This window comes from Rattus norvegicus, chromosome 20 (assembly GCF_036323735.1).
Source record: "Rattus norvegicus strain BN/NHsdMcwi chromosome 20, GRCr8, whole genome shotgun sequence".
NCBI classification, from domain to species: domain Eukaryota; kingdom Metazoa; phylum Chordata; class Mammalia; order Rodentia; family Muridae; genus Rattus; species Rattus norvegicus.
The window spans coordinates 146,765-171,406 of record NC_086038.1 but is presented as its reverse complement, the minus strand read 5'-3'; the positions used below and the strand labels follow the sequence as shown (position 1 = coordinate 171,406).

General features: G+C 39.2%; 1 protein-coding gene across 1 annotated transcript; it reads right to left on the bottom strand.

Annotated features, from left to right (window-relative positions):
* Positions 1 to 1,751: 1,751 nt before the first annotated feature.
* Positions 1,752 to 16,777, bottom strand: Clic2 (chloride intracellular channel 2). Its single transcript, NM_001009651.1, has 6 exons — positions 16,510 to 16,777; positions 7,255 to 7,364; positions 7,005 to 7,130; positions 3,248 to 3,354; positions 2,422 to 2,603; positions 1,752 to 2,153 (listed from the first exon to the last, which is right to left on the bottom strand). Exons 1-6 carry the CDS (start codon positions 16,564 to 16,566, stop codon positions 1,998 to 2,000), a joined length of 738 nt encoding a protein of 245 aa, NP_001009651.1. The 5' UTR covers positions 16,567 to 16,777; the 3' UTR covers positions 1,752 to 1,997.
* Between the last annotated feature and the right edge of the window lie 7,865 nt (positions 16,778 to 24,642).

Below are 24,642 nucleotides of genomic sequence, written 5' to 3'. Positions count from 1 at the left end.
TCTACAGAGCAACTTCCAACCAAGCTTAGGCAGTGAAGAAGGTGGAAAACAGAAAGCTGGTGATAATGTAATAGAAGGAGGGGGCCATATTCCAGCCCCAGCAAGCAGCAGGACATGGCAGCTTCAGCCATGTGGCTCTAGCTTCAGAGTCTAGACTACAAGGGAATACTGGACACCTGATGCTGGGAGCTAAGAGATTAGCAGTGATTGAGAAGAGACCAGCATCACTGAGGTGAAATCTTCTGGGGAGTGTTTTTCTGAGAACACAAAGGAGCTCTGTTCCAGAGATAGCCAAGGTTGTACCTAATGCTACAGCTGGACTTGGTAATGGGTAAGAGTCACCCAGGTGGTACTGGTTTTGAAGGCATGAAGGGGTCATAAAGAACAACTGAGGCTTGGCACTGTGAAAGGCCATGGAGGGCCACTGGTGAAGGGGTAGCTTCAGTGGCAGTAGATGTCCCAGGACTGAAGGGGTCATGCAAATGAGCTGAGACTTGACACCATGAAGAGGGCCTATGAGAGGCTATTGGTGAAGCCTAGTTGCAGAGGAAGATCCCAGCATATTATAGATGCTAGCATCATGGGATGATCCCCAAGGACAGCAGTGGCAGTGGAGTGGATCAACCTGAGCTTAGAGTGCTACAGAGGGCAGAGCTGGAGAGGTGACACCAGCCCTTTTGAAGAGCCCAGAAGATCATGTGTGGATCCAAGATATTGAAACAAGAAGCTGTAACATTGAAGTTGCCTTGGAGACTCCAAGATGTTCGAGATTTCAGAGCAGTGGGCTATCTACTGAGGAAAGCTGCTAACAGTGAGAGGAACCAGCCTGAGAGAAAGAATTTTGTTGCAGTCAACAAAGATGAAAAAGTTGGAGCTCTGAAGACCACTTTGACATCAGCCTTGGAGATGCAGAGTTTGGAGTTTTCCCGGCTGGTTTCCTATCTTGCTTTGAGGATTACAGTTAAGTGATTGGATGAATCTCAGAAGAGACTTTGAACTTTGGACGTTTAACATTCTTAAGACTGCTAAAGACTATGGGACTTATAAAGTTGGACTAAATGTATTTTGCATTATGGTGTGTGTTTAGGTATGGCCCCCATATAATAATATGTTTGAACAAGCCTATGGGGGCCAGGGAGTGGAATGTGATGTATATTTGTATATGCTTAGCCCAGAGAGTGGCACTATTAGGAGGTGCGGCCTTGTTGGTGTGTTACTGTGGGTGTGGGCTTTAAGACCTGGTGTTGTAAAATTATACAAATGCTGTCTTTTACCCCCACCAGTTGATGGGCACAAGAATCCATGAGTAAATCAGCCTTCGGCAGTGTGATATGGGATGGAGCAGAGCAGGTGAGAGGCTTTGCTGACTGAGATTAAAATATCTACCAGAAATCTTGGGACACTATAGTGCCAGACCTAGAGCGGGATAAAAGACAGCATTCTTTTTTTAATATAATATTACAGCAACAAAGATCTTCACCCTAGGTGCCTGGAAATGAATATTCTGTCAGCAGCCTTCATATGAAGATGTAGAACTCTCAGCTCCTCCTGCACCGTGCCTGCCTGGATGCTGCCATGTTCCTGCCTTGATGATGACTGAACCTTTGAACCGTAAGCCAGCCCCAATTAAATGTCCTTATCAGACTTGTCTTGGTCATGGTGTCTGTTCACAGCAGTGAAACCCTAAGATGGGTCACATGTTATGCATTCTAGGAATTCAACCAAAGAACAAAAGATATTGATGCTTTCCATGTTTTTAAGATTCAGTGTTTGTTGCAGGAATAATTGAAATGAAAATACAGCCATCTGCAAGATACAAAGCGGTTGAATTGTTTATGGCTAATGGAAAACTTTTCTATTTTTTTTCTATTTTTTATATTACTAGATTGACTAGAGGAAATAGTATTTTCTATGTTATTATTTCCAATAATCTTTCTAATAAGGCACAAAGTGAAATTAGGTAACAAAGAGAGCTTTTGCTTCTGAAAGAGATGTCTCTACTGTTTAGCCACACTTGCATAGGTATTTTCAATTTCTTTGTCTTCAGGACATGTGTGGGCAAATTCTTCACGGGCGTAGGCATTGTGGAGATAGCGCCAGACTCCTGAGAATTCTGCTGGAATGTCAAAGTCACGGTACTTCTTCGCAGCAACCTCGGATTTCAGAAAAAAAAAATGAGAAAAGTCGATAGAAAAGTACATCAGCTATGTTATGAATCTAATATATAGAAACACACCTCAAAGGCCAAGTACTGCAAAACAGAGAACAAAATAAGCATAAATAATATTGGATTTACTATTTTAATGTTTTGTCTACAAGTGTAGACAAAGCCATATTTTCTCTTACTAGAAGTTATAACTGTGTTATAACTTCCAACTCACAAACGCCTCATACTATGCAGCCACTCATACTCAAACTTACTTTAATAATGTTCAGTTTGGGCAACAAACTACAGTCAGCCAGTGTTAGTTGATCCCCATCCAAGAACAGTCTTCTGGAAAGTGTACGTTCCTCGGTGCTGTCAGGATCAATTTCATCCAGAAGTGGGGTATTTAAGTAGTCATCCAAACGTTTAAATTCTCTAAGCAGAGATTTTTCAAAATCTAAGACAGTAAAGTAATAAGGTTAATTATAAATCATTATAAATATTAATTATTTAAAAATTAATTTAAAAAATAATCAATTAAAATTATTATAAATCTTAATAACTAAATACATTCTTAATAAGCTTCCAGGGTTTACATACTCCTTTTCACTAATTCACTGATGAGACAGTATCAGCTCAAAGGGTGAGTAGATATATCTTAGACATTTTTTAAAGAGATATATATTGGTAGGAAAGGCAAAGAAAGAAAAATCAGTATATATCATCCAACACAGAAGAGTCAGAAAGTCAAAGAGGAGACTATGTTTTTATGACTCAGAAGAAAACAATCCTATTCAAGAATGTTTATGGGAGACGTTAGGTCCTGCAAATTTACAAAGGCACAGTTCTGCAGTTGGTTCACAGCTGGTCCACAAATGCTCTATTTGAACTGTGCTGGTAATTGATTTATTGAATTTTGGATTATAAACGCCATAAAACTTAATACAAGGGAATTTCAGAGGGCAGAACAGAAAATGAGGAAGGAAGTTGTTTGTTCCCCAAAAAACACTATTTTTGAAAATTCTAATTGAGTTGAGTGACAATGGAAGAAGGAACAAGTAACTGAGAAAAATACAGCCCTAAAAAAAAAAGCATTCTTACTCTTATTTGCTTCCTTTTGTGTATTCTTAATGTACGCAGAAAATTTGGCAAAGAGATTACAGCCCACATCGAAAGATTCCTTGTACTTGGGACTCAGATGAGGATACCTTAAAAAGAAGCAGAGGTGATTATAATTCCCAGACTGTATCACAGAGACCAGTGTGTCCTAACCCTTACTGTACAAAGAATAGAAATTTTAGAAAGTTATATTGAAATTTGAAGGTATTCAGAAATCTCTTAGTAGAAATATATTTTTCCTCAAACTGAGAATACTTTAGTTCCTAAAATTCAGTTCCTAAATTGTGGCCTGGAATTTAAACCTTATTTACCTATAAGAATGCCTTAGAGTTTTGTTTTTGTTCCTATTTGATGCAAGGAACAAAAGCAATACGTTTTCAGTAAGTAGTAGGAAAACAAGCAGATCAAATATCTTGTTTGTAGACTCAAGCACATAAAAACCATTTGATGCAGAAAAGACCTATGACAAAAAAAAAAAAAATCCAACATCCCTTTACTATTAAAGTCCTAGAAAGACTAGATATATAAGGGGCATAACATAATAAAGTCAATTTACAGCAAGCCCACAACCAATACCGTGCTAAATAGAGAAAAACTAAAATCAGGAACAGGACAAGGATGTCCACTCTCCCGATGCCCGTTCGATGTAGTGGTTGAAGACTTAGCTAGAGCAGAAAGACAAAAGGGACGCAGATAGGAAGGTGAGATGTCAAAAATATCTTTATGCACAGATATGATTCTCTTCATAAAGGAACCTGAAGACTTCATCAGAGATACCGCTTATAAATTTATTCAGCAAAGTAACCAAATTCAGAATTAACACACAAAGATCTGTAGCCTCCCTACATACAAATGACAAACACACTTTTGAGAAAGGAATCAAGGGAACAATACCATTTAAAATAGTCTCAAAATATAGAGTACCTTAGAATAATTCTAAACAAATTAGATTGCTTCTCCACCTTGGAGGTGGGAGAGATTGTATCGGATTGGAGGAAATCCTGGAGGGCATCTCTTTTATTAACTTGAGTATTTCTTATTTACATTTCGAATGTTATTCCCCTTCCTGGTTTCCAGGCCAACATCCCCCTAATCCCTCCCCCTCCCTTCTATACGGCTTCCCTTCCCCATCCTCCCCCCATTGCCACCCTCCCCCCAACAATCATGGTCACTGGGGGTTCAATCTTGGCAGGACCCAGGGCTTCCCCTTCCACTGGTGCTCTTACTAGGATATTCATTGCTACCTATGAGGTCAGAGTCCAGGGTCAGTCCATGTATAGTCTTTGGGTAGTGGCTTAGTCCCTGGAAGCTCTGGTTGCTTGGCATTGTTGTTCATATGGGGTCTCGAGCCCCTTCAAGCTCTTCCAGTTCTTTCTCTGATTCCTTCAACGGGGGTCCCGTTCTCAGCTCAGTGGTTTGCTGCTGGCATTTGCTGGAGAGCATCTCTTGGTGCTACCATGTCCTTTCATTAAAGCCAATGGGAAATTACAACAGCCTAATCCAAGCAGAATGACAAAGGGCACAGACCCAACAGGATAGAAGGTATGGGTCACTCTAGGAAAAAAAGGTAAGACCTGCTGAGTTGCTTAATGAGGGTGCAGGAAATACAGAGTGGGTGGCAGAGGAAGGAAGTTGTAAATACCAAGGCCACATGACCATTGCACAAATGAGGCTTATAATTGATAGGAGCGTTCCTATCCTATTTTGTTGAAATTTGTTTATACAAATATTTGTATTTTCTTTTCTTGATTTCTTTATCACATTATATGAATTAAGAGAATATCAATAATGATTATCACATTTAGGTTTTGCTATACCAAAAGAATGTTCTTCAAGGAACATTGCCACTTATTCTGAAATTTATAATGTGTTTGTGCTTGTACATGGAATAGTTATATCATGCTGAGTGTAATTATGATTTTAATTTGAAAATTTTATTTTAATTTGAAATTTTAATTTGAAAATTATTTTATTATTTTATTGAAAATTTATTATTTTATTTTAATTTGAAAATTAAGCATAACGTAGAGAGATATGATTGTGTGTCAAGTTGACAAGGGGTAGACTTTCGATGGCTATTCTCGAGGTCAAGTTGATTACATCTAGAATTAACTAAAACCCAAGCAGCTGGGCACACCTGTGAGGGATTTTTTAGAAATAATTTGAAGTGGGAAGACCCACCTTTAATCCATATCTGTGAGATAGAAACATCCACTGTTACTCTGGGGGATACTGATAAAGGGAGCTTTTGCCTTTTTCCTGCTTGCCCCGACTCTCACTGGCAAATCCATTCCTTCACTGGCGTACACAGAAAACCTGCCTAGACATAGTCTCATGGACTGGAAACCGCTGGATTCTTGGACTTTCCTTTGGTAGACAGCCATTGTTGGACTAGATGGACTACAGCCTGTGAGCCACGCTAATAAATCTCATATATATTCATCCTGTCAGTTTTGTTCTAGAGAACCGTGATTAATACACCCATTAATAATCTATTGCGTTTGCCTCCGTTAGTTCTTTCCTCTTAGCTAATCAATATGTCCATCCATGCCTTGTTAAACCTAAAATCACCCTCTCCTTCCCCTTCAACATTATCTCTTAAAGTACCATCAGGTCTTAATCCTTTCTATGCTGCGATTTTCTTCACAGAGGAGCCCTCTCTTTTCTTGCTCTTCTCGTTCTCCTTAACGGATTCCATCCATTTGCGCAGCACCGGCAATTGTGACATTTTTATGTCATCTGTCCCCAAGGTGCTTCCAACATCCCCAGTTTAATGCATATATCCCAACCAAAGAGCATAGTGTTCCTCCAGGAACCGCCCAGCTTTCTTGCTCCTCTTCATTACCGGATAATGCTGTCACAGTTTATGTAGCCTGCTGCTATGCCTTTGCTCTATCGTCATCAACCCTAACCCTCTGAAACTGTAAGCCCAAATATATGTGTTCCTAGGTCATGGCATTGTACACACTTCCCAGATCATTACATTTTGTCGCAATGATAGAAAACTTATTAATATGGGGGTATTCATATAGAGAAAGAGGGGAAGAATGGATAAATAGCATAAAGTATATTTGGAAAAACCACAGGGGGAACCTATTATACTCTAAGATTACTTTAAAAGTTATTCTATGTGTTAATGTTCCCCCAGGAGCAATGGACTGTCTGTACCAGGCTCTTCAACTTGTTGGTCACAGGAGTCCAAGCGACTCCCTAAGCAATATGGCTGTTGCCGTTGTTTTTGGTTGCTAGCCAGACCCGGCCTTGACTAACCCTCCCCCCTCTCCCACCCTGAGTCCTTTATTTCAGGGCTACAGAAAATTTATTTTTCTGTTTTAAAGTCTGCTATGAATTTAAAAACCCTTTGAATCCTATCTACAATGTGCTTGAAGTTGAAGGAGGAGATTTCTGTATGTGTCTTATTGTTGGACCAGATTCTCAAGCATTTTCAAATTAGCAAGAATCCTAAATCTGGAACTGGTAAAGTGGCTCAGGAGATAACGGTACTTGCTACTGAAGCTGAAGGTCTGAGTTTGATTCTTAGGACACCCATGATAGGAGGAAATATCTGGCACCCACAAGTGCACGGATGTACATGTAATTGTGAGCACGAGAGCATGTGGGTTCACGCACACCAATTAATCGATCAATAAATGTAATGTTGAAGATTAGAAGAATCAATCTGGAGTAAATAGACAGAAATTATCTTTTAAGCATAATAATATCCTGTAGACTGTTGTACCTTGGAGGAGCGAGTGTCTTCTCTAGAAACTCCTCAATTTTAATGAAGTCTGTTTTCAACTCTTTGTTATATATCAAGAATGGTGGGTTGGTACCTGGGGCTAAGTCCTTCAGTTCTTCAGGTTTTCTATGATCATTGAAAAAAAAGAAGAGTTAGGTCTCTAAACAAAGTACATAATATCGATACTAACATCATATGATTGTCTACCAATATCAATCCCCAGAATTCAACGTATGCTGATTTATCTTACCTGGCTGTATCAATAGTAGTCACATTAAATTTAACTCCCTTAAGCCAGAGTATCATAAAAAGGCGTTGGCAGAAAGGACAGTTTCCAATACTTTCTCCGTCACTTCCAGCCTAGCAAGATAAAGAAAGTCCCCAGTGTACTTTTGTTGTTACACAAGCATGTATTAAATGCTCATTGGGAAGTCGGAAGTACTTAATCTCCAGGATTCTGAGAGAGAAAGTATATTAAATAAAATACATTACATTAAAAAAATAAATTAAATTAAATTACAAGTGTGGTAAGTTTATAATAATAAATCTTAATAATAAATTTTCTATGCTATCATTTTACATAACAAATTCCCTATTCTGTACTTAAGCAACAAACTGGAGCATACAACTTGTCTCACTTATGAGATTTACGTAAAAAAATGAATACTTCTTTTTAGATCTTTTCAAATTTCCATCTTGGAAATATTCTTTCCATATTACAAATGACCATTTCATTTCTTTTTTGTGTGACTTGTTTCATAACATCTTACCAATTTTCTATTTTTATTTTTTCTAGATCAATAAGGAAAATATTATATATATTTATGAAATTGTTAAAGGAGTAAATAAAATGTTATTTAAAATTTAAATTTACATAAATCAATATTTATTTCTATATAGCCTGTTTTTTCTGATCTGCATATATGCATATACTTACATATCTGCATATTATATATATTCAAAATTATAAAAACTTTATATTCTTATCTTGATCATTGATATATTCTATAATCCTTTCTTTCATGACATTTTTGTTCTAAGGTGTTGTTGGGGCTTCTTCTGTAGTATCTTTTTATCAAAACTTTTTCATACAATATATTTTGATCGTATTCTTTCTCCTTCTCTAAGACCTTTATCTCCCTGTAGCCACTCACCTTCATGGCTTCTTCCAACCTTCCTCAAACCCAATGAAACAAAAACTGAAAAGACAACCATTACCAAATCATATAAAACAGACACACACAAAAAGTGTTTGTGAAAAACAAAGTGTGTGTGTGTGTGTGTGTGTGTGTGTGTGTGTGTGTGTGCACATGTGTGTTGGCCAACTACTTCTGAGAATGAGACCTGCCACTTTTTCTCTTTCTTATCAGGAATCATCTATAAACAGATTTTTGGTTAAGGATGTGACTTTGTAACCACTTCCTGTTCTCTGTGTTAGCATTTTGATCTGGTTTGAACTTGTGAACATTTTGTGTGTACTGTCACAGTCTCTATGAGCTCATGTGTGCACCAGACCTGGTGCATCTGAAAGATGCTATTTCCTTGAAGTTATCCACTGCCTCTGGGTCTTAAAGACTTTTTACCTCCCTTTCAGCATAGATGCCTGAGCCTTAAAAGGAAGGGTTCGATAAGACATCCCATTTAGGACTGAGTTTTCTAAAGTTTCTCACTGTCTGCATGTTATTCATTTGTAAGACTCTGTGCTAATATTTACTGCAAGAATTAAGTTCTTTGACTAGGGTTGAGTGATGTGTTAGTTTATACGTAAAGCAATAGGTCACTAGAAGCCATCTTTGTGACTATTGTTCAGCAGAACAATAGTAGTGAGGTTTCCCCTAAGACTCATGACCTAGGTATAGTTTTCAGCATAAGTTAAAGTTACGTCTCATGAAGGAGTGGTCCCTAAATTCAAAAAAGAAAAAGAAAAAGAAAAAAAAAAGAGTAGTTGGTTGTTCCATAACATTTGTGCCACCATTGCACAAGCGTATCTTTTGCAGGGTAGAGAAAAGGGTTTATTTGGCTCACACTCCCACATTGTAGTCCATTATTGAAGGAAGTCAGAACAGGAAGTCAAGCAGGATAGGAAGGTGGGATAGGAGCTGATGCAGAGGCCGTGGACGAATGCTGCTCAGTGGCTTGCTCCCGGTGGCTTACTCAATGTTCTTATAGAACTTAGGACCACCAGCCCGTGGGTGGCACCACCTACAGTGAGCTGTGCCCTCTCCATCAATCACTAATTAAGGAAATGCCCTTTGGTCTGATCTTACGGAGGTGTCATTTTTCAATGAGAGTCCCTCCTTTCAGGTAACTCAAGGTGACGTAGAACCAGCCAGCACATAAGGGTAAATTATCATAAAAGATGAATTTGGACTCCTCTGCCAGTTTGTAGGTGGTTAGAGATTGCTTACTTTAGGGTGTTCTAGGCAAATGTTAATCTCTCTCTCTCTCTCTCTCTCTCTCTCTCTCTCTCTCTCTCTCTCTTTCTCTGTGTGTGTGTGTTTCTTCTGTCTTTGTCTGTCTGTCTGTCTTTCTTTCTTCCTTTCTTTCTTTCTTATCTACATCCAAACTGCAGTTTCCCCTTCCCCCTCCCCTCCAAGTTCTCCTTTACTTCCTCTCTGCTCCCCCCCATCCACTACTCTTCCATTTCTCTTCAGTAAAGGGCAGGTCTCCTGTGGATATCGACCAACCATGGCATCTCAAGTTGAGTAAGATTAGGCACCATTGAGCCTGGATGAGATGATCCAGTAGGAGAAGGGTCCTTAAAGCAGGTGAAAGAATCAGAGACAGCCCCTGCTCCCGCTGTCAGGAGTCCCAAAAGAAGACCAATCTACCATCTGTAATATATATGCAGAGGACCTAGGCCAATTCTATGTAGGCTCCCTGAATGTCAGTTCAGTCATGAGCCAAGGCACGTTGATTCTGTAGGTTTCCTTGTGATGTCCTTGACCCTTTTGGCTTCTGTAATCCTTGCTACCCCACTTCTCCACGATTCCCCAAGACCCATTTAATGTTTAATTGCAGGCCTCTGCATCTGTGAATATCAGTTCCTAGGTAAAGCCTCACTGATGACAAGATATACTCATATAGTGACACCAATATATGACTATAACAGAAGAGCATTAGGAAACTTTTTCTATCCTGGATCTCTGGACTACCCAGCTTCTAGTTCCCGGCCCTCCAGAGTGTCGGGGTAGGCTTCCTTTCATGGCATGGGTCTCAAGCTGGATCAGTCATTGGTTGACTACTCCTATAATTTCTGTTCCATTTTTACCCTAGCATGTATTGTGGATAGAACAAATTGTAGATTTAAGGTTTTGTGGGTGCATAGGTGTCCCAATCCTTCCACTGGAAATTTTGCCTGCTTACAGGAGATGGCGAGTTCAGGCTCTGTCTTCCCCCTTTTCTAGGGGTCTTACCTAGGGTCCTCTATCCTCTCCTACCCAATCCCTCCTGTTCCTACATTTACCCACCCCCTACCAAGAAAATTTCCCCTCAGTCTACCTAATATTTCCCTTCTATTTCTCCTTCAAGGGAGATTTACGCATCACATCACCTCGCCCCCACCAGCCCTCCTTGTTCCTTAGCATGTCTGGGCCTGTGGACTGTAGCATGGTCATCCTTTACAGCTAATATCCAGTATAACCGAGTACACACCATCTGTCCTGTAGGTTGATGACATTGTGCAGGTGAGGGCTGACACAAGTTAGATCAAGGCCATGATTGGACAGTAAAAGAATAAGGCAGGGACAAAGTTTTTGTAGGGAGGGAGAGCAAGAGAAAGAGGGAAGAATCAAAATAGAGACCGAGAAGGATGACCCAGATCTGGGTGGTCCTGAACTGCCAGGGTAGCTGGGATGGATTTCTGTAGACAAATTTATCCTATCTAGATGGGTGGTTTATATCCTTATCAACTGGTTGTAAGTTTATTGTGTGGATATATTCTACATTGAGTATTTAACATATAAATCTGGTTGTTGGGTTACAGTCTTGATATTCCCAGGTAGCTGGCATCAGAGTTCCTGGCTGGCCAGGGCTGGCCAGGGTAACCAGCAATGCCTATGAAGGTACAAGAACCATACAGACAGAGTGGGTATGAAAACAGGATCCATCCTTCTGCTGCATACAAGAGGCACACCTAAAAATCAAGGGTAGACATTACCTCAGGGTAAAACTGACATTATAAACCAAATTGAACCTAACTTATTTACAGAATATTCTACCCAAACATAAAAGAATACACCTTCTTAGCACCTCACAGAACTTTCTTTCAAACTGACCACATATTCAGTCCCACAGCAAGTTGCAACAGATGCAAAAAAAATCATACCACCATGGATTAAAGCTGGATATAAACAACAACAGAAACAACAAGAAAGTTTACAAACTCACAAAACCCAAACAACTTTCTACTGAAAGACTGCTGGGCCAAGGCAGAAATAAAGAAATTAAAGATTTTCTAGAATTCAATCTAAATGAATACACAACATACCTACACTTATACAACAATGAAATCAGTGCCCTTAGAAGACATGTCATAGCACTGTGTGCCTACATAAAATATAGGAGAGATCGCATACTAGCAATTTAATAGCACATCTGAAAGCTCTAGAACAAAAAGAAACCAGCACACCCAAGAGGAGTGGATGGCCAGAAATAAGCTGAAGGCTGAAATCAATAAAAATAGAAACAAAACAGAGCATTAAACAGAATCAGTGAAAGAGAATTGGTTCTTTGGAAAAGTAAATAAGATAGACAAACTCTAGCTAAAACACAGAATATACAAATTAATAAATTCAGAAAAGAAAAGGGAGACATAACAACAAACATAGAGAAAATCCAGAGAAATATACTGGCATCCTAAACAAAAAAAAAAAAAAACAAAAAAAAAACAAAAAAAAAAAATCCTGTACTCTGCAAAATTAGAAAATCAAAAAAAAAAGGTAATTTTATTGACAGATACCACTTACCAAAGTTAAATCAAGATCAGATAAACAATTTAAATAGACCTATAGTCCCTATGGAAATAGGAACAGCCATTCAAACCTTCTAACCAAGAAAAGCCCAGGTCAAATGGTTTTAGTGCAGAATTCTACCAGACTATCAAAAGGAGTTAAAGCCAACACTTCTCAAATTATTACAGAAAAACAGAAAGAACATTGCAAAATTAATGTTATGATACCACAGTCACCCTGATACTCAAACTTCGTAAAGACTCAACAAAGACAGAATTACAGACCAATTTTTCTCATGAACACTGATGTAAAAATACTCACTAAAATACTCACAAACCGAATCCAACTGCAAATCAAAACACATCAAAAAGATAATCTTCCATGATCAAGTAAGATTCATCCCAAAGAGGCAGAGATAGTTCAACATATGAAAATCTTTTAATGTAACCCACATATAAACAAACTGAAGGGAAAAAACCCACACGGTCATCTCATCCCAAAAAAAGCCTTTGAGGAAATCCAATACCCTTCATGATAAATTTCCTGGAAAGATTAAGGATGTAAAGAACATACAAATGACAAATGGCCTGAGAAAGAAATCCACAAAACAACACCTTAAATAATATGGAAAATCACGGAGTAACTAACCAAGCAACTGAAGGACTTGTATGATAAAAACTTCAAGTCATTGAAGAAAGAAACAAGATATCAGAAAATGGAAAGATAGACCATGCTTATGGACCAGTAGGCTTAACATAGTAAAAATGACCCTCCTGCCAAAACCCAGGGACAGATTCAACACAATCCCCACCAAAATTCCAACACAATTCTGTACAGATCTTCAAAGGACAACACTCAGCTTCATATGGAAAAACAAATTAACTAACGAACAAAAAGCAGAATAGCTAAAGCAACCCTGAACAATAAAAGAACTTCTGGGGGCATCGTCATCCCTGATTTTATGTTGCATTACAGAAATACATTAATAAAAACTGCATGGCATTGGCATAAAACCAGACAGATTGATCAACAGAATCTAATCGCAGACTCAGTCATCAATATACACACCTATGGGCACCTATGGTTCTTATTAATGAATCAAAAAATACACATTAAAGAAAAAGAAAGCATCATCAGCAAATGGTACTGGACTAACTGGATGTCTGCATTCAGAAATGTAAATAGATCCACATTTATTACCCTGCACGAAATTCAAGTTGATCAAAGACTTCAACATGAAACCAGATACACTGAACCTAATAGAAAAGAAATTGGAGAATAACCGTGAATACATTGGCACAGGAGACAACTCTGAGTGGTCCTATCACCATCTTAGCGGGGATGAGGATGTTCTAGAGAGACACTTCTCTCTCCCTTTGACTATTAGGCTATTGAAACAGTAGATTCCAAGGAATTGAACCACCATACATCAAATCACATCCCTGTCTGCGTTGTCATTGACGTCTTCGCCTAATCTAGAAAAATGGGGATCCTCATTCTGCTTCATCCAAACATTGATTCCCACGCTACTTTTTGTCAATTTTATCTGATGTTTATCTTACAAATAAGTTTCCTTCTCTCCTTTGCCATTTGTTCATTCATTCACTGATCCATTCAATATTTATTTGAAATTGGGTATCTATCAGAGAGCTACTGATGTCTAAGCTATTGGCCTCCCTTATCTCTTGGAGACTAATTTTTCTCTCTGGCCTCAAGTCACTTAGCTCCTAGTCTATAGCTTGAAGAAGAAAATGAATGGTATTTGCCTTAAAGCTGCTGTCGCCTGATATTTGTGGCAATATCAAGGCCCCAGAAAACCTGAGTATAACATCAATGTTCTGAAATTTTTTCCTTTCCTAACAGAGTATGCAATGGAGGAAATATACGTTGTTGCCTTTTCCTGAAGTTGCAGTCAATAGGAATGGGAAGACGCAGTTAACCTCGCATTTTCTCTGTAACGGACTAAGAATCCATTCAAAACTGGTCTTAGTGAGTAGAAATATGGTTAATGCTGAAAGACAGGAAGAAAAACGATGTCTGATAATAGATGCAGCAGGAAGGGTGAATCACCGTTGGCAGAATCGGAATACACATGGGTGGGGCAAGTGCAGTCAAGTTTCACAGGATAATTTAATATTGTTTTCTCCTTAGTTACGCTGACTGAAGTCGTCACATGATATCTTAGTTTATGAACTTCTAAGCCCAAGTGTCAGATTATTTCTTATATACATTTAGACAAAAAGAAGCCATTTATGAAAACAACCTTTACTCTTTGTGATCTACGGTTCTAAACCTGAAAAATAATGGTATTTAATAACGTTTGTTACATTGTCAGCGATTGTGACTTACAATTTGCTTCCTCTAATTCTCACAATGAAGATGACCCTGTCAGGTGGGCTCTGTTTGGCTCCTGCTTTGCGGTTGAGGAAGCCTGGCTTTCTCAAAAAACACTCAGTTAGTGAGGATAAATGGCAGATTTCTCACTTATCAAATCTACGAGCGCCTTATCCACTTATATTGAATACTCATCTAATAGTTTTATTAAACTTTTGTATTAAGTCATCATTGTAATAATACCAATTGTAGTTTGAAAACTGTGTAACAGTAGAATCTCTTCCCTCTTATACACGTTAAATTTTTCTCAAAAAAAAACATTGAATTCAAATTTTGACCGAAATGTTTAACTCTACATTTTTGTTTTTTACAAATAGACTACAAACATAAATATACAGTATAATTTTAGAGTACTTCTAGAGAAATCAACGAACAGAACATTAATAGGATGTGCCTTGTATTTAGATAAAACGATTTTTTTCATTGTTTACATGGAGCATATGGGGAACACGATATAGCTTCTTAATTGTGGCAAGAAAGTTCTTGATATTTTCTAGGAATCCTATTAATATATTGCAAAAAGCTGTGATTAGGTTTTTAAACTACAATCAATAAATCGTTTCATCTTCAAACTTAAGTCATTGGGTTTTTACTGTTTTTACCATTTATGTCTTCTCCTTGTAGTTTCCATGTAATTCCTAGAGAACTGTGGAACACATATCTGAGCAAAGCAAAACAAGAATACTGGACCAGATATAACTCAAGACTCTTCCAGAAAATGTGTGATTTGTATCAACCGCCATCAGAAAAAAATTACACCTAAAGGATTTCATTTGATGAACTTGTAGGGGATTTTACTAAGTTCATCGAGTCGAAAACAATTGAATAAAATAAGATGTGTATTCTTTAAAGAATCGAGATTCTAACTCTTTGATGCATTAAGACTTAGAACAAAGCTGCCTAGGTGTTCCTTGCTTTATTTTCTGTAACCATAAAACAGGGTTAATAATAAAACCCTCAGTGCATTGCCTGTCATATACTGAGCACTCGGCAACTTAGAAAGCTAAATTTATTTTCACTCAACATTTGCTCATTGTGTTCATATTACTACCCAAATCTGGTAAAGAACTCTATGAAGATACACACAAAAGCAGGCGCCAACAACTGACTTGAGAAATACAATTGAACTGAAAGAACAGTTTACACAAAAGGAATACTTTAGTTTCTCTATGGAGAAGCATTACCACGTGTTGGAATTGGTATAGATGTAAAAGGTAAATTAAAAATTCAAGACATTTATATATCAATTGTTTGAGCAGTCAATGTGTTTTTCTATAATCCAGATATAAGAGTATTTAAGAATTTAAGTATTTAAGAATTATTTATAAAAGGGTCTGGTACCACATGATTTTGATTTTGTTATTATTATTAATTGTATTATCCTGAATATTTACATTAATCAATTAAAATGAATGGAAAAATTAAAGAGTTAATATAAGCAAGGGTTTAGGAAACTCTGATTTCTACTTGAAATGACCCATAGAAATTTTTCATTATGATCTAATTTAGAAACACATATTTCTTTGTCTTACTTTAGGGGTTTTCCAGAGTGCTTTTCTGAGAAGTTAAGACAATTAAAAAAGTAATTCCAATGCAGATCAAAAAGAGGAAGAAGTACGTTCTTAAATGCCTACTTCTCATATATCAAGCACAGACTATTCTTTCCCACAGTGTCCATCTGGCCCTGCCATGAAGTTTGTACATCACAATAGACTTTCAGAAAAAATTCTCCAGAGAGTGTGAACGTAGAGTTCTCAAACTATGATTAGCCTGTTCCTCTACACTCATTCAAGCCTTCTAAAATCTATTTCATAAATCATGGTAAGACCTAGGCAGGCTTTTAAATCCCTTTATTGTACATATAGAAACAAGGTCTGGAGGGAGGAATGCATCTTCCCCAAGGAAAACAACTGTAAACATAATTTAACCACTGTGACACGAACCAGTCTAGTACTCTATTACCATAATGAGATAATATTTATTTTTTACTGTCACAGCAGAACAGCCAAACATGCGGGTTTCCTCTAGGACTTAGGGTAGAAAAATAATTACAAAGTTCATTCCTACTTTGTAGGCTGAGCTTTGCGATTCCTTTAGAAGCTCAGGTCCAGTATCAAAAATCAACCCCCTGTATACTGTTTTACAGCTAGAAAACTTACCTTCACAAAGAGCTCAATTTCAGGGTCTGCTTGGGTGTTGAGCGCTAAGCTTGCCATCTCCTTTTACTGTCAATCGTCAGCCCCCAGCGTCTTTGTGAAGCCAGGACACTCGTGGACTCTTCCTTGAGTTATTTCCAAAATTGCATGGAATGTCGATGTTCTGAGAGTTTAACTTGTTCACCGAGTCAAACCTGGGCCAATCTTTCCTCTTGCAGGATTGGGATGTGGAAAGTTCTAGACACTAAAAGAAGCTCTTGATTTATTTTCCTTCTTCCTCTTTACTTAGCAATTCAGTGAAGAACCAGAAGAGTGTGTGTAAACTGGCTGGCTAGGAGGGTGGGGGTGTTTCCAGAGACGCTTCAGTGCCATGAGTCAGCAAAGGGCACACACGCACACACACGCACACACACACACACACACACACACACACACACGCACACACACACACACACACACACAGAGGGGGGGGGAGAGACAGACAGACAGACAGACAGACACAGAGACAGACAGACACAGAGACAGACAGACACAAACACAGAGAGACAGAGACACAGAGAGACAGAGACACAGAGACACAGAGACACAGAGACACAGACACAGACAGAGACAGACAGACACAGAGACACAGAGACAGAGACAGAGACAGACAGACAGACACAGAGACAGACAGACACAGACAGAGACAGAGACAGACAGACAGACACAGAGACAGACAGACACAGACAGAGACAGAGACAGACAGACAGAGACAGAGACAGACAGACACAGAAACACAGACAGACACAGAGACACAGAGACACAGAGACACAGAGACAGGCTGGGGAAAGGAGGGAGGAGATTCAGTTCTGGCTTGAACATATCAAGCTGACCAGATGTTCTCTAGAGCCCTGAGTCCCGGGCTCCGTGCCCAGAAAAGGGCCTTCCATTGCTCTTCCTGTAACCTGACAGTTTTTCCAGGAAAAGGGCCAGGAATGACATGGAATTTTATCATTTGTAAGGGCTTGTTTATCCACTGAAAATATCTGAAGTGGGGTTAAAAAATTGTACTTCTCCAAAAGTTTCCACCCATACTGCCACACTCATGCAGCCAGATTTCTGTTCCAGTTTGCAAATTTCACTTCGTTTCTGTAACCTGGGGATGTTCTCTGTAGTGGTAGAGTCCGGGGACTTCTACCATGTGTTTGCTTCTCCTGGTTCTTTCTTGGAAACACAGACTGGCAGGTGGATCACTTGTCTTAGTGACCGTCCCAGGCGTCTCACAGTCCTACTCTGCCCCTGCTCCTCATCTCCGAGAACTGGCAGCAAAATATCCATTCCGTGTCTTCACTGTTTCTGGCAGCTGTTTTCTGCCTTTCGGATCTGGGCATTGAGGAATAAACTTCTGGATCAATAAACCTCTCTGCTCTTAGGATTTTTTACCTGGTGACCAGAGATGCACCAGGTGAGTCCCACGGTGACCTTTTATACAGCACCAGGCCCTCCTCATGCTCATCCGATGTGAACAGAAACTTTGTGTTCCCCACGGAAAGACTGACTGCAGCGTGAGAATCTTGGGGAGACCCAGCCCGGGCCACGCCTGTGGGTTCTGGGAAGGAGTGGCTGGTTTTGAAGGCGATGGAAGAAAAGGAACGGGTGGCTTCTCAGATGGTCTCAGGGGGATTGTGCTGAACATCTATCGATGGCTTTGAAAGTGACTGTAGGCTTGGTCGTTACCAGAACCCAGTGGTGACTGCGTTGTTCGCCACATTTATTCTGCATTGATCTCTTTTCCTGTATTTCTCACACCTTGTTTAGTGGTGAACGCCTACTCTGTGATGTAGGCCAACCCACGTGATGCCTTAGGAGTAGAGATGAGCAACATAGGAGGGAGACAGGAACTGACTTTAAACATGCTCAGTTATGAGGATCCTTACCCTTCTCATTCATGCTTCTAACCAGTATGGAGTCTTGTCACTTCCATATCATGACTATTTTAAAAATCAATCCATTTCTCTCCCACCCTCCAGATTTCAAGCCAGCAAAATGTAATCAACTACATTATGTTTATGTATACTTATATCAAAACTCCTTTCTATAATTTAGTTCCCTGAGTACCTAACGGTGTTTTATCTCCTGCTTGGTCATGTTTTTATTTTTGTTTTTATTATATTATTATTTATGTAACTTTACATTTAATGTTTGCATACTGTTTCACACAACAAGAAAAACTACAATTATTTTCGAAAAGGAAAAATGATATTGAGGAGGGTGAAATAGTTTAATGGTTTTAGCTCCTTTGTCAAAGATCAAGTGACCATAGGTGTATGGGTTCATTTCCGGGTCTTCAATTCTGTTCCACTGGTCTGTCTGTCTGTCACCGTACCAATACAATACAGTTTTTATCACTATGGCTCTGTAATACAGCTTGAGGTCAGGGATGGTGATTTCCCCAGAAGTTCTTTTTTTGTTGAGAATAGATGTCAATATCCTCGTTTTTTTTGTTATCCGGTAGCAAGAGTACCTCCCCTGATTTTTCTCTCAAGATTGTTATGGCCAAGGATCATATGAGTCAGTGCACAGAAAAATGTCTTTAAAAAATGCTTGACTGGCGATTCATACATGTTAAGGCTAACTGTGAGGAATGCACTTGTGCTTGGACCATATTATTAGCTGAGTAACAACGGGAAACTTTCCTGAAACCTTTTATGATAATCTAACAAATTGTTTTGAGGTAGCTCAGTGAGTGAATCAACCCCTAGTATTTGGAATGTTTATATATAAAATTAACACTGCCTATTAGCAGACTAATACTATGATGATATCTTTGTTATAAAATAAGAGTGCAGGGGTTGAGAAATGGTCTAGTGTTTATGAACACTTGCTGCTCATGCAGGGGACCTGGGTTAGGTTCCTAGCACCTATAGGACATCTCACGACCACTTATAACTCAAGCTCCAGGGAGACTAACTCCTTCTTCTGACCTCTGCAGGCACCAGGTATAAATATGTGTGTGTGTGTGTGTGTGTGTGTGTGTGTGTGTGTTGTGTGTGTATGCTGGCAAAACAGAAAACAGTCATACACATAAAAAGAATAAACATATTTTATTTTATATTTTTCAATTATTCTATTTTTATTCATCAGACATTCACTGGTCATGCTTGTGCACTGAGAACAGAAAAAGTGGAAGGCAGAGAAGTCCAATGTCTTCCCTCAAGGAGCTTTCCTTCTGTGACAGTGACAAATATATTAGCAGTTAATATCGTGTAAGTACAGAGAATCTGTGAAAGCTCTTAGTGCCTAAACGTGTCTTTTGCAGTTGAGGTTATATTAATATGAGGTAATGTGACTGACGTAATTTTGCAAATGGGGGAAGTGAGCCAGTACCCCAGGGCCTTAAACAGTGGGTTCAAACTTTTCTGCATTATCACAGCTGCCTCTTTTGACTTGTTAGTACTATAGGCCTCATGCATATAGCATAAAATTAGCTCCTTTACATGCTCCTTCCCCCCTAATTTGATTGCTCATTCATTCCCAAAGATGGACACGAATTTTGTGGTTAGAGCACCCTCATGTATTTAAAAGGTTATCTTTCAGGTATATTATTTTTTTAAGATTTATTTTACTTGTATGTTTTACCTTTGTGTATGTGTGTGTGTACCACATGTATGATGGTGATGAGAAGAGGGTATTAGATCCCCTGAAACTGGAGTACAAATGCTTGTGAGACAACATGTGAGTGCTGGAAGTCAGATTCAGGTCCTCTGCCAAAGAAGCAAGCGCTCTACAGAACACATGAAACTCAAGAATGACCAAAATGCAAATGCTTCACTCCTTCTTTAAAAGGGGAACAAGAATACCCTTGGCAGGGAATAGAGAGGCAAAGTTTAGAACAGACACAGAAGGAACACCCATTCAGAGCCTGCCCCACATGTGGCCCATACATATACAGCCACCAAACTAGACAAGATGGATGAAGCAAAGAAGTGCAGACTGACAGGAGCCGGATGTAGATCTCTCCTGAGAGACACAGCCAGAATACAGCAAATACAGAGGCGAATGCCAGCAGCAAACCACTGAACTGCGAACAGGACCCCCGTTGAAGGAATCAGAGAAAGGACTGAAAGAGCTTGAAGGGGCTCGAGACCCCATATGAACAACAATGCCAAGCAACCAGAGCTTCCAGGGACTAAGCCACAACCTAAAGACTATACATGGACTGACCCTGGACTCTCATAGGTAGCAATGAATATCCTAGTAAGAGCACCAGTGGAAGGGGAAGCCCTTGGTCCTGCCAAGACTGAACCCCCCAGTGAATGTGAGTGTTGGGGGGAGGGCGGTAATGGGGGGAGGGTGGGGAGGGGAACACCCATAAAGAAGGGGAGGGGGAGGGGTTAGGGGGATGTTTGCCTAGAAACCGGGAAAGGGAATAACAATCGAAATGTAAATAAGAAATACTCAAGTTAATAAAGGAAAACAAAAAGAAAGAAAAAAAAAGAAGAAGCAAGGGCTCTAAACCAGCTTCTGTCTGCTATAAATAGGGCTGCTACAAACATAGTGGGGCATGTGTTCTTGTTATACATCGAAGCACCTTTTGGGTAAATGCCCAGTGGTGGCATAGCTGGGTCTTCAGGTAGTAGTACTATTTTCAATTTTCTGAGAAACTGCCAGATGGATTTCTTTTACAAATGTGGATAACCCTTGAATTCAAGGCATAGTTGTTCAGAATTGAGAGTTCATCTTGGATTTTCTGTGATGAGTATGTAGTGTCCTTCCCCATCCTTTTTTTGATAACTTTTGTTGAAAGTCTATTTTATTGGAAATTAGAAGGGCTACTCCAGCTTGTTTCTTGGGACCATTTGCTTGGGAAAATTTTTTCCAGACATTTACTGTGAGGTAGTTCCTGTCTTTGTCACTGAAGTGTGTTTCCTGTATACAGCAATATGCTGGATCCTGTTTATGTATCCAGCCAGTTAGCCTGTGTTTTTACTGGGGAATTGCGTCCATTGGTGTTGAGATATATTAAGGAACAATAATTTGTTGTTAGAGGTGGAATTATGTTTGTGTGATTCTCTTTTTTGGGGGTTGTTCTGAGAAGATTAATTTCTTGGTTTTTCTTCTAGGCTGTAGTTTCCCTCCTTGTGTTGGAGTTTTCCATGTATTATCCTTTGTAGGGCTGGATCTGTTGAAAAATATTGTGTAAATTTGGTTTTGTCATGGAATATCTTGGCTTCTCTATCTATGTTAATTGAGAGTTTTGCTGGATACAGTAACCTGGGCTGGCATTTGTATTCTCTTAGGGTCTGTATGACATCTGTCCAGGATCTTCTGACTTTTATAGTCTCTGGTGAGAAATCTGGTGTAATTCTGTTTGGTCTGCCTTTATATGTCACTTAACCTTTTTCCCTTACTGCTTTTAATATTCTTTCTTTTTGTGTGTTTGGTGTTTTGACTATTATGTGACAGGAGAGATTTTTTTTCTGGTCCAATCTATTTGGAGTTCTGTAGGCTTCTTGTATGTTTAAGGGCATCTCTTTCTTTAGGTTAGGGAAGTTTTCTTCTATAATTTTGTTGAAGATATTTACTGCCCCTTTGAGTTGGGAATCTTTGCTCTCTTCTATACATATTATTCTTAGGTTTGGTCTTATCTATGGTATCTTCTACACCTGAGATTCTCTCTTCTATCTCTTGTATTCTGTTGGTGATGCTTGCATCTGAGAGTCCTGCTTTCTTTCCTAGGATTTCCATCCCCAGGGTCCCCTCCCTTTGTGATTTCTTTATTTTTTCTATTTCCTTTTTAAGATCCTGGATGGTTTTGTTCAATTCCTTCATGTGTTTGGTTGTGTTTTCCTGTAATTCTTTAAGGGATCTATGTGTTTCCTCTTTAAAGGCTTCTGTTCACCTGTGTTCTCCTGTATTATTTTAAGGGAGTAATTAATTTTTTATTTCTTTAAGGGAGTTAGTAAATACTTTCTGCTGAGAGGGTATCTGTGTAGAAGCCTGCTCTTCAAAAGGTATTTTTTGTTTTGTTTTCTCACATAATTAAAAATATTTATGTATATGGGTGTTTTGCCTGCATGTTTGTGCACCACATGCATGCCTGGTCCCCACGAAGGTCAGAGATGGTGTTGGATGCACTGGAATTAGAATTCCCTACAGTCGTGAGCCACTGCGTGGGTGTTAGAAACCCAACCTGTGTACTTTGCAAGAGCAACAGGTGCTCTTAATAGTGGAGCTATCTTTTATCCAGCTGAAGTCCAGTGTTTTGTTTTGTTTTGTTTTTTCTTGAATTTCCCAGTCTTAGACATACCTGGCTCCACGGGCACAGTGCTATTTACAACTTAATCTTGGTGTTTTGTAGATTCTTTCTATGTGGGGCTGAGACTCGATCTCTGTGAGAGTACGGAGGGCTCACCTGCTTGTGCTTATTGCTGGTCTCAGTGTTCTGCTGCTGTAAAGAGACAGCACGACCATGCCAACATTCATAAAAGAAAGCATTTAATTGGGGGCTGGCTTGCAGTTTCAGAGGGCAGTCCATTGTCATCACGGTGTGGAGCACAGAAGCATGTATGTCAGGCATGTGCTAGAAGAGTATCGAGAGATATATTTTCATTCACAGGCCAGCAGAGAGAGACCCTGTGCCTGACATGGGCCTTTGACATCTCAATGCCCGTCTTCAGTGACACATCTCCTCCCACAGAGTCGTTACTCCTAATCTCCTAATCTTCCCCAACTGATGACCAAAAACACAAATATGTGGACCTATTACCCTATTCTTATTGAAAGAACAACATCTCCTCTTTTATACTCTTTCTCTGTACCATGCTCAAACTCACCAGCACACTTCTTTCATTCCTGCTGTGTCACTGTCCCAAAAAGTGGTAATCATGTTTTTTTTCTTTAGGCCTCATAGAGAATCTGAGCTTTTGAACTCTCATACATATAAGTTTCTTCTCTACATATAGGCTTCTTCTGCATCTCTTCACCTATTCATGTTGTATCCATCAGAGTCTGTTTCTCTCTATCTTTGCTGGGGTTTTTTGTTTGTTTGTTTCAGTTTTAGAGTACTCTCAACTAGTTGGGTGTCATAGTCCTCTTCTCCCTCACAAAATGCAAATTATGCATCTGATCATAGCGTGTATGCACTCTTTATTTGGTTAATCTTTAATGTCAATATTCTTAGGTCCATTTCATCTTGATTGATAAAGTGAATCACAAAGTAATCTTTCAGCTGCCAGAATTTTAGAAACAGAGGCATGGAAGACGGCTGAATATGCACAATTTGAACAATGCATGAATCTATTTAACACCCCTTCTCACTATGGCAGTCCAACCCTGGGCTGGACGCAGGAACTTCTAATCCAGAACGTATATCACTCCTTATGATGGAACAACCCTGACGAGTTATACGGAGAAGGCAGGCAAGGAACACCAATACAATAAGATTGTCTAACAGAAGGATTTCAGATGAATATACTTCTGAAACCCTTTTCAAGCAGCCTTAATTCTTTTTGTGTCCAATCAAAAATTCATGTGTACTCTCAGAATTACCTTTGCATCCCTGAAGGATCCTTAAAAATAGCCTTTAAATCAGGCTTGTATTGTCCTTTCCATTTTAAAAAATCTTGTCTTTTTTGTTAGCTTGTTTTTTTTTGTTTTGTTTTGTTTTTTCCCCCGACTGAGAAGCCACAATCCCTAGCTTCTGCACGACTCAGATCTGCTAAGTCAGTTGGGATTCATTCATCTGCTACTTAGCCTGTAAATTTTAGTTGCTGCTTCCCCCACACCTCCTGTTCTAATATCTTTCCTTCAAATACTGTCCTTCCAATGTGTTTACATAGAACTTTTAGGAGCTTAATTTGGAAAGTATTCTGGAATATGTGAGTGTATATGCCTCCTGTTTTATTCCTTAATCATAATCATGCACATCTGCCCGTCTGTCTCGTTCACCCAGTAAGTTTTTGCTTCCAAGCCACCCTCCCCAATACTGTCCCAGATTTGCTGTCTCGCTAGTCTCTTTCACTCTTCTGTTCTTTTAACTTTAGACCTTCAGGTCACAAGAAAGGAAGTTTGGACTCTTATCATTCAAGCTAAGACTTTTATACTGCTTTATATCCTGGTACAAAAGCAGTTAAAAAGATAAGCCCAGGGGTTGGG

What these genes read in the sequence shown, in the direction of transcription:
- Clic2 (NM_001009651.1), bottom strand. Translation starts at nt 16,566, where the DNA reads ATGGCAAGCTTAGCGCTCAACACCCAAGCAGACCCTGAAATTGAGCTC. An exon ending in ACTACTATTGATACAGCCAG is followed by an intron (nt 7,131 to 7,254) that starts GTAAGATAAATC and finishes CAATGATCATAG; the next exon opens with AAAACCTGAAGAACTGAAGG. An exon ending in ACAAAAGGAAGCAAATAAGA is followed by an intron (nt 2,604 to 3,247) that starts GTAAGAATGCTT and finishes TTACTGTCTTAG; the next exon opens with ATTTTGAAAAATCTCTGCTT.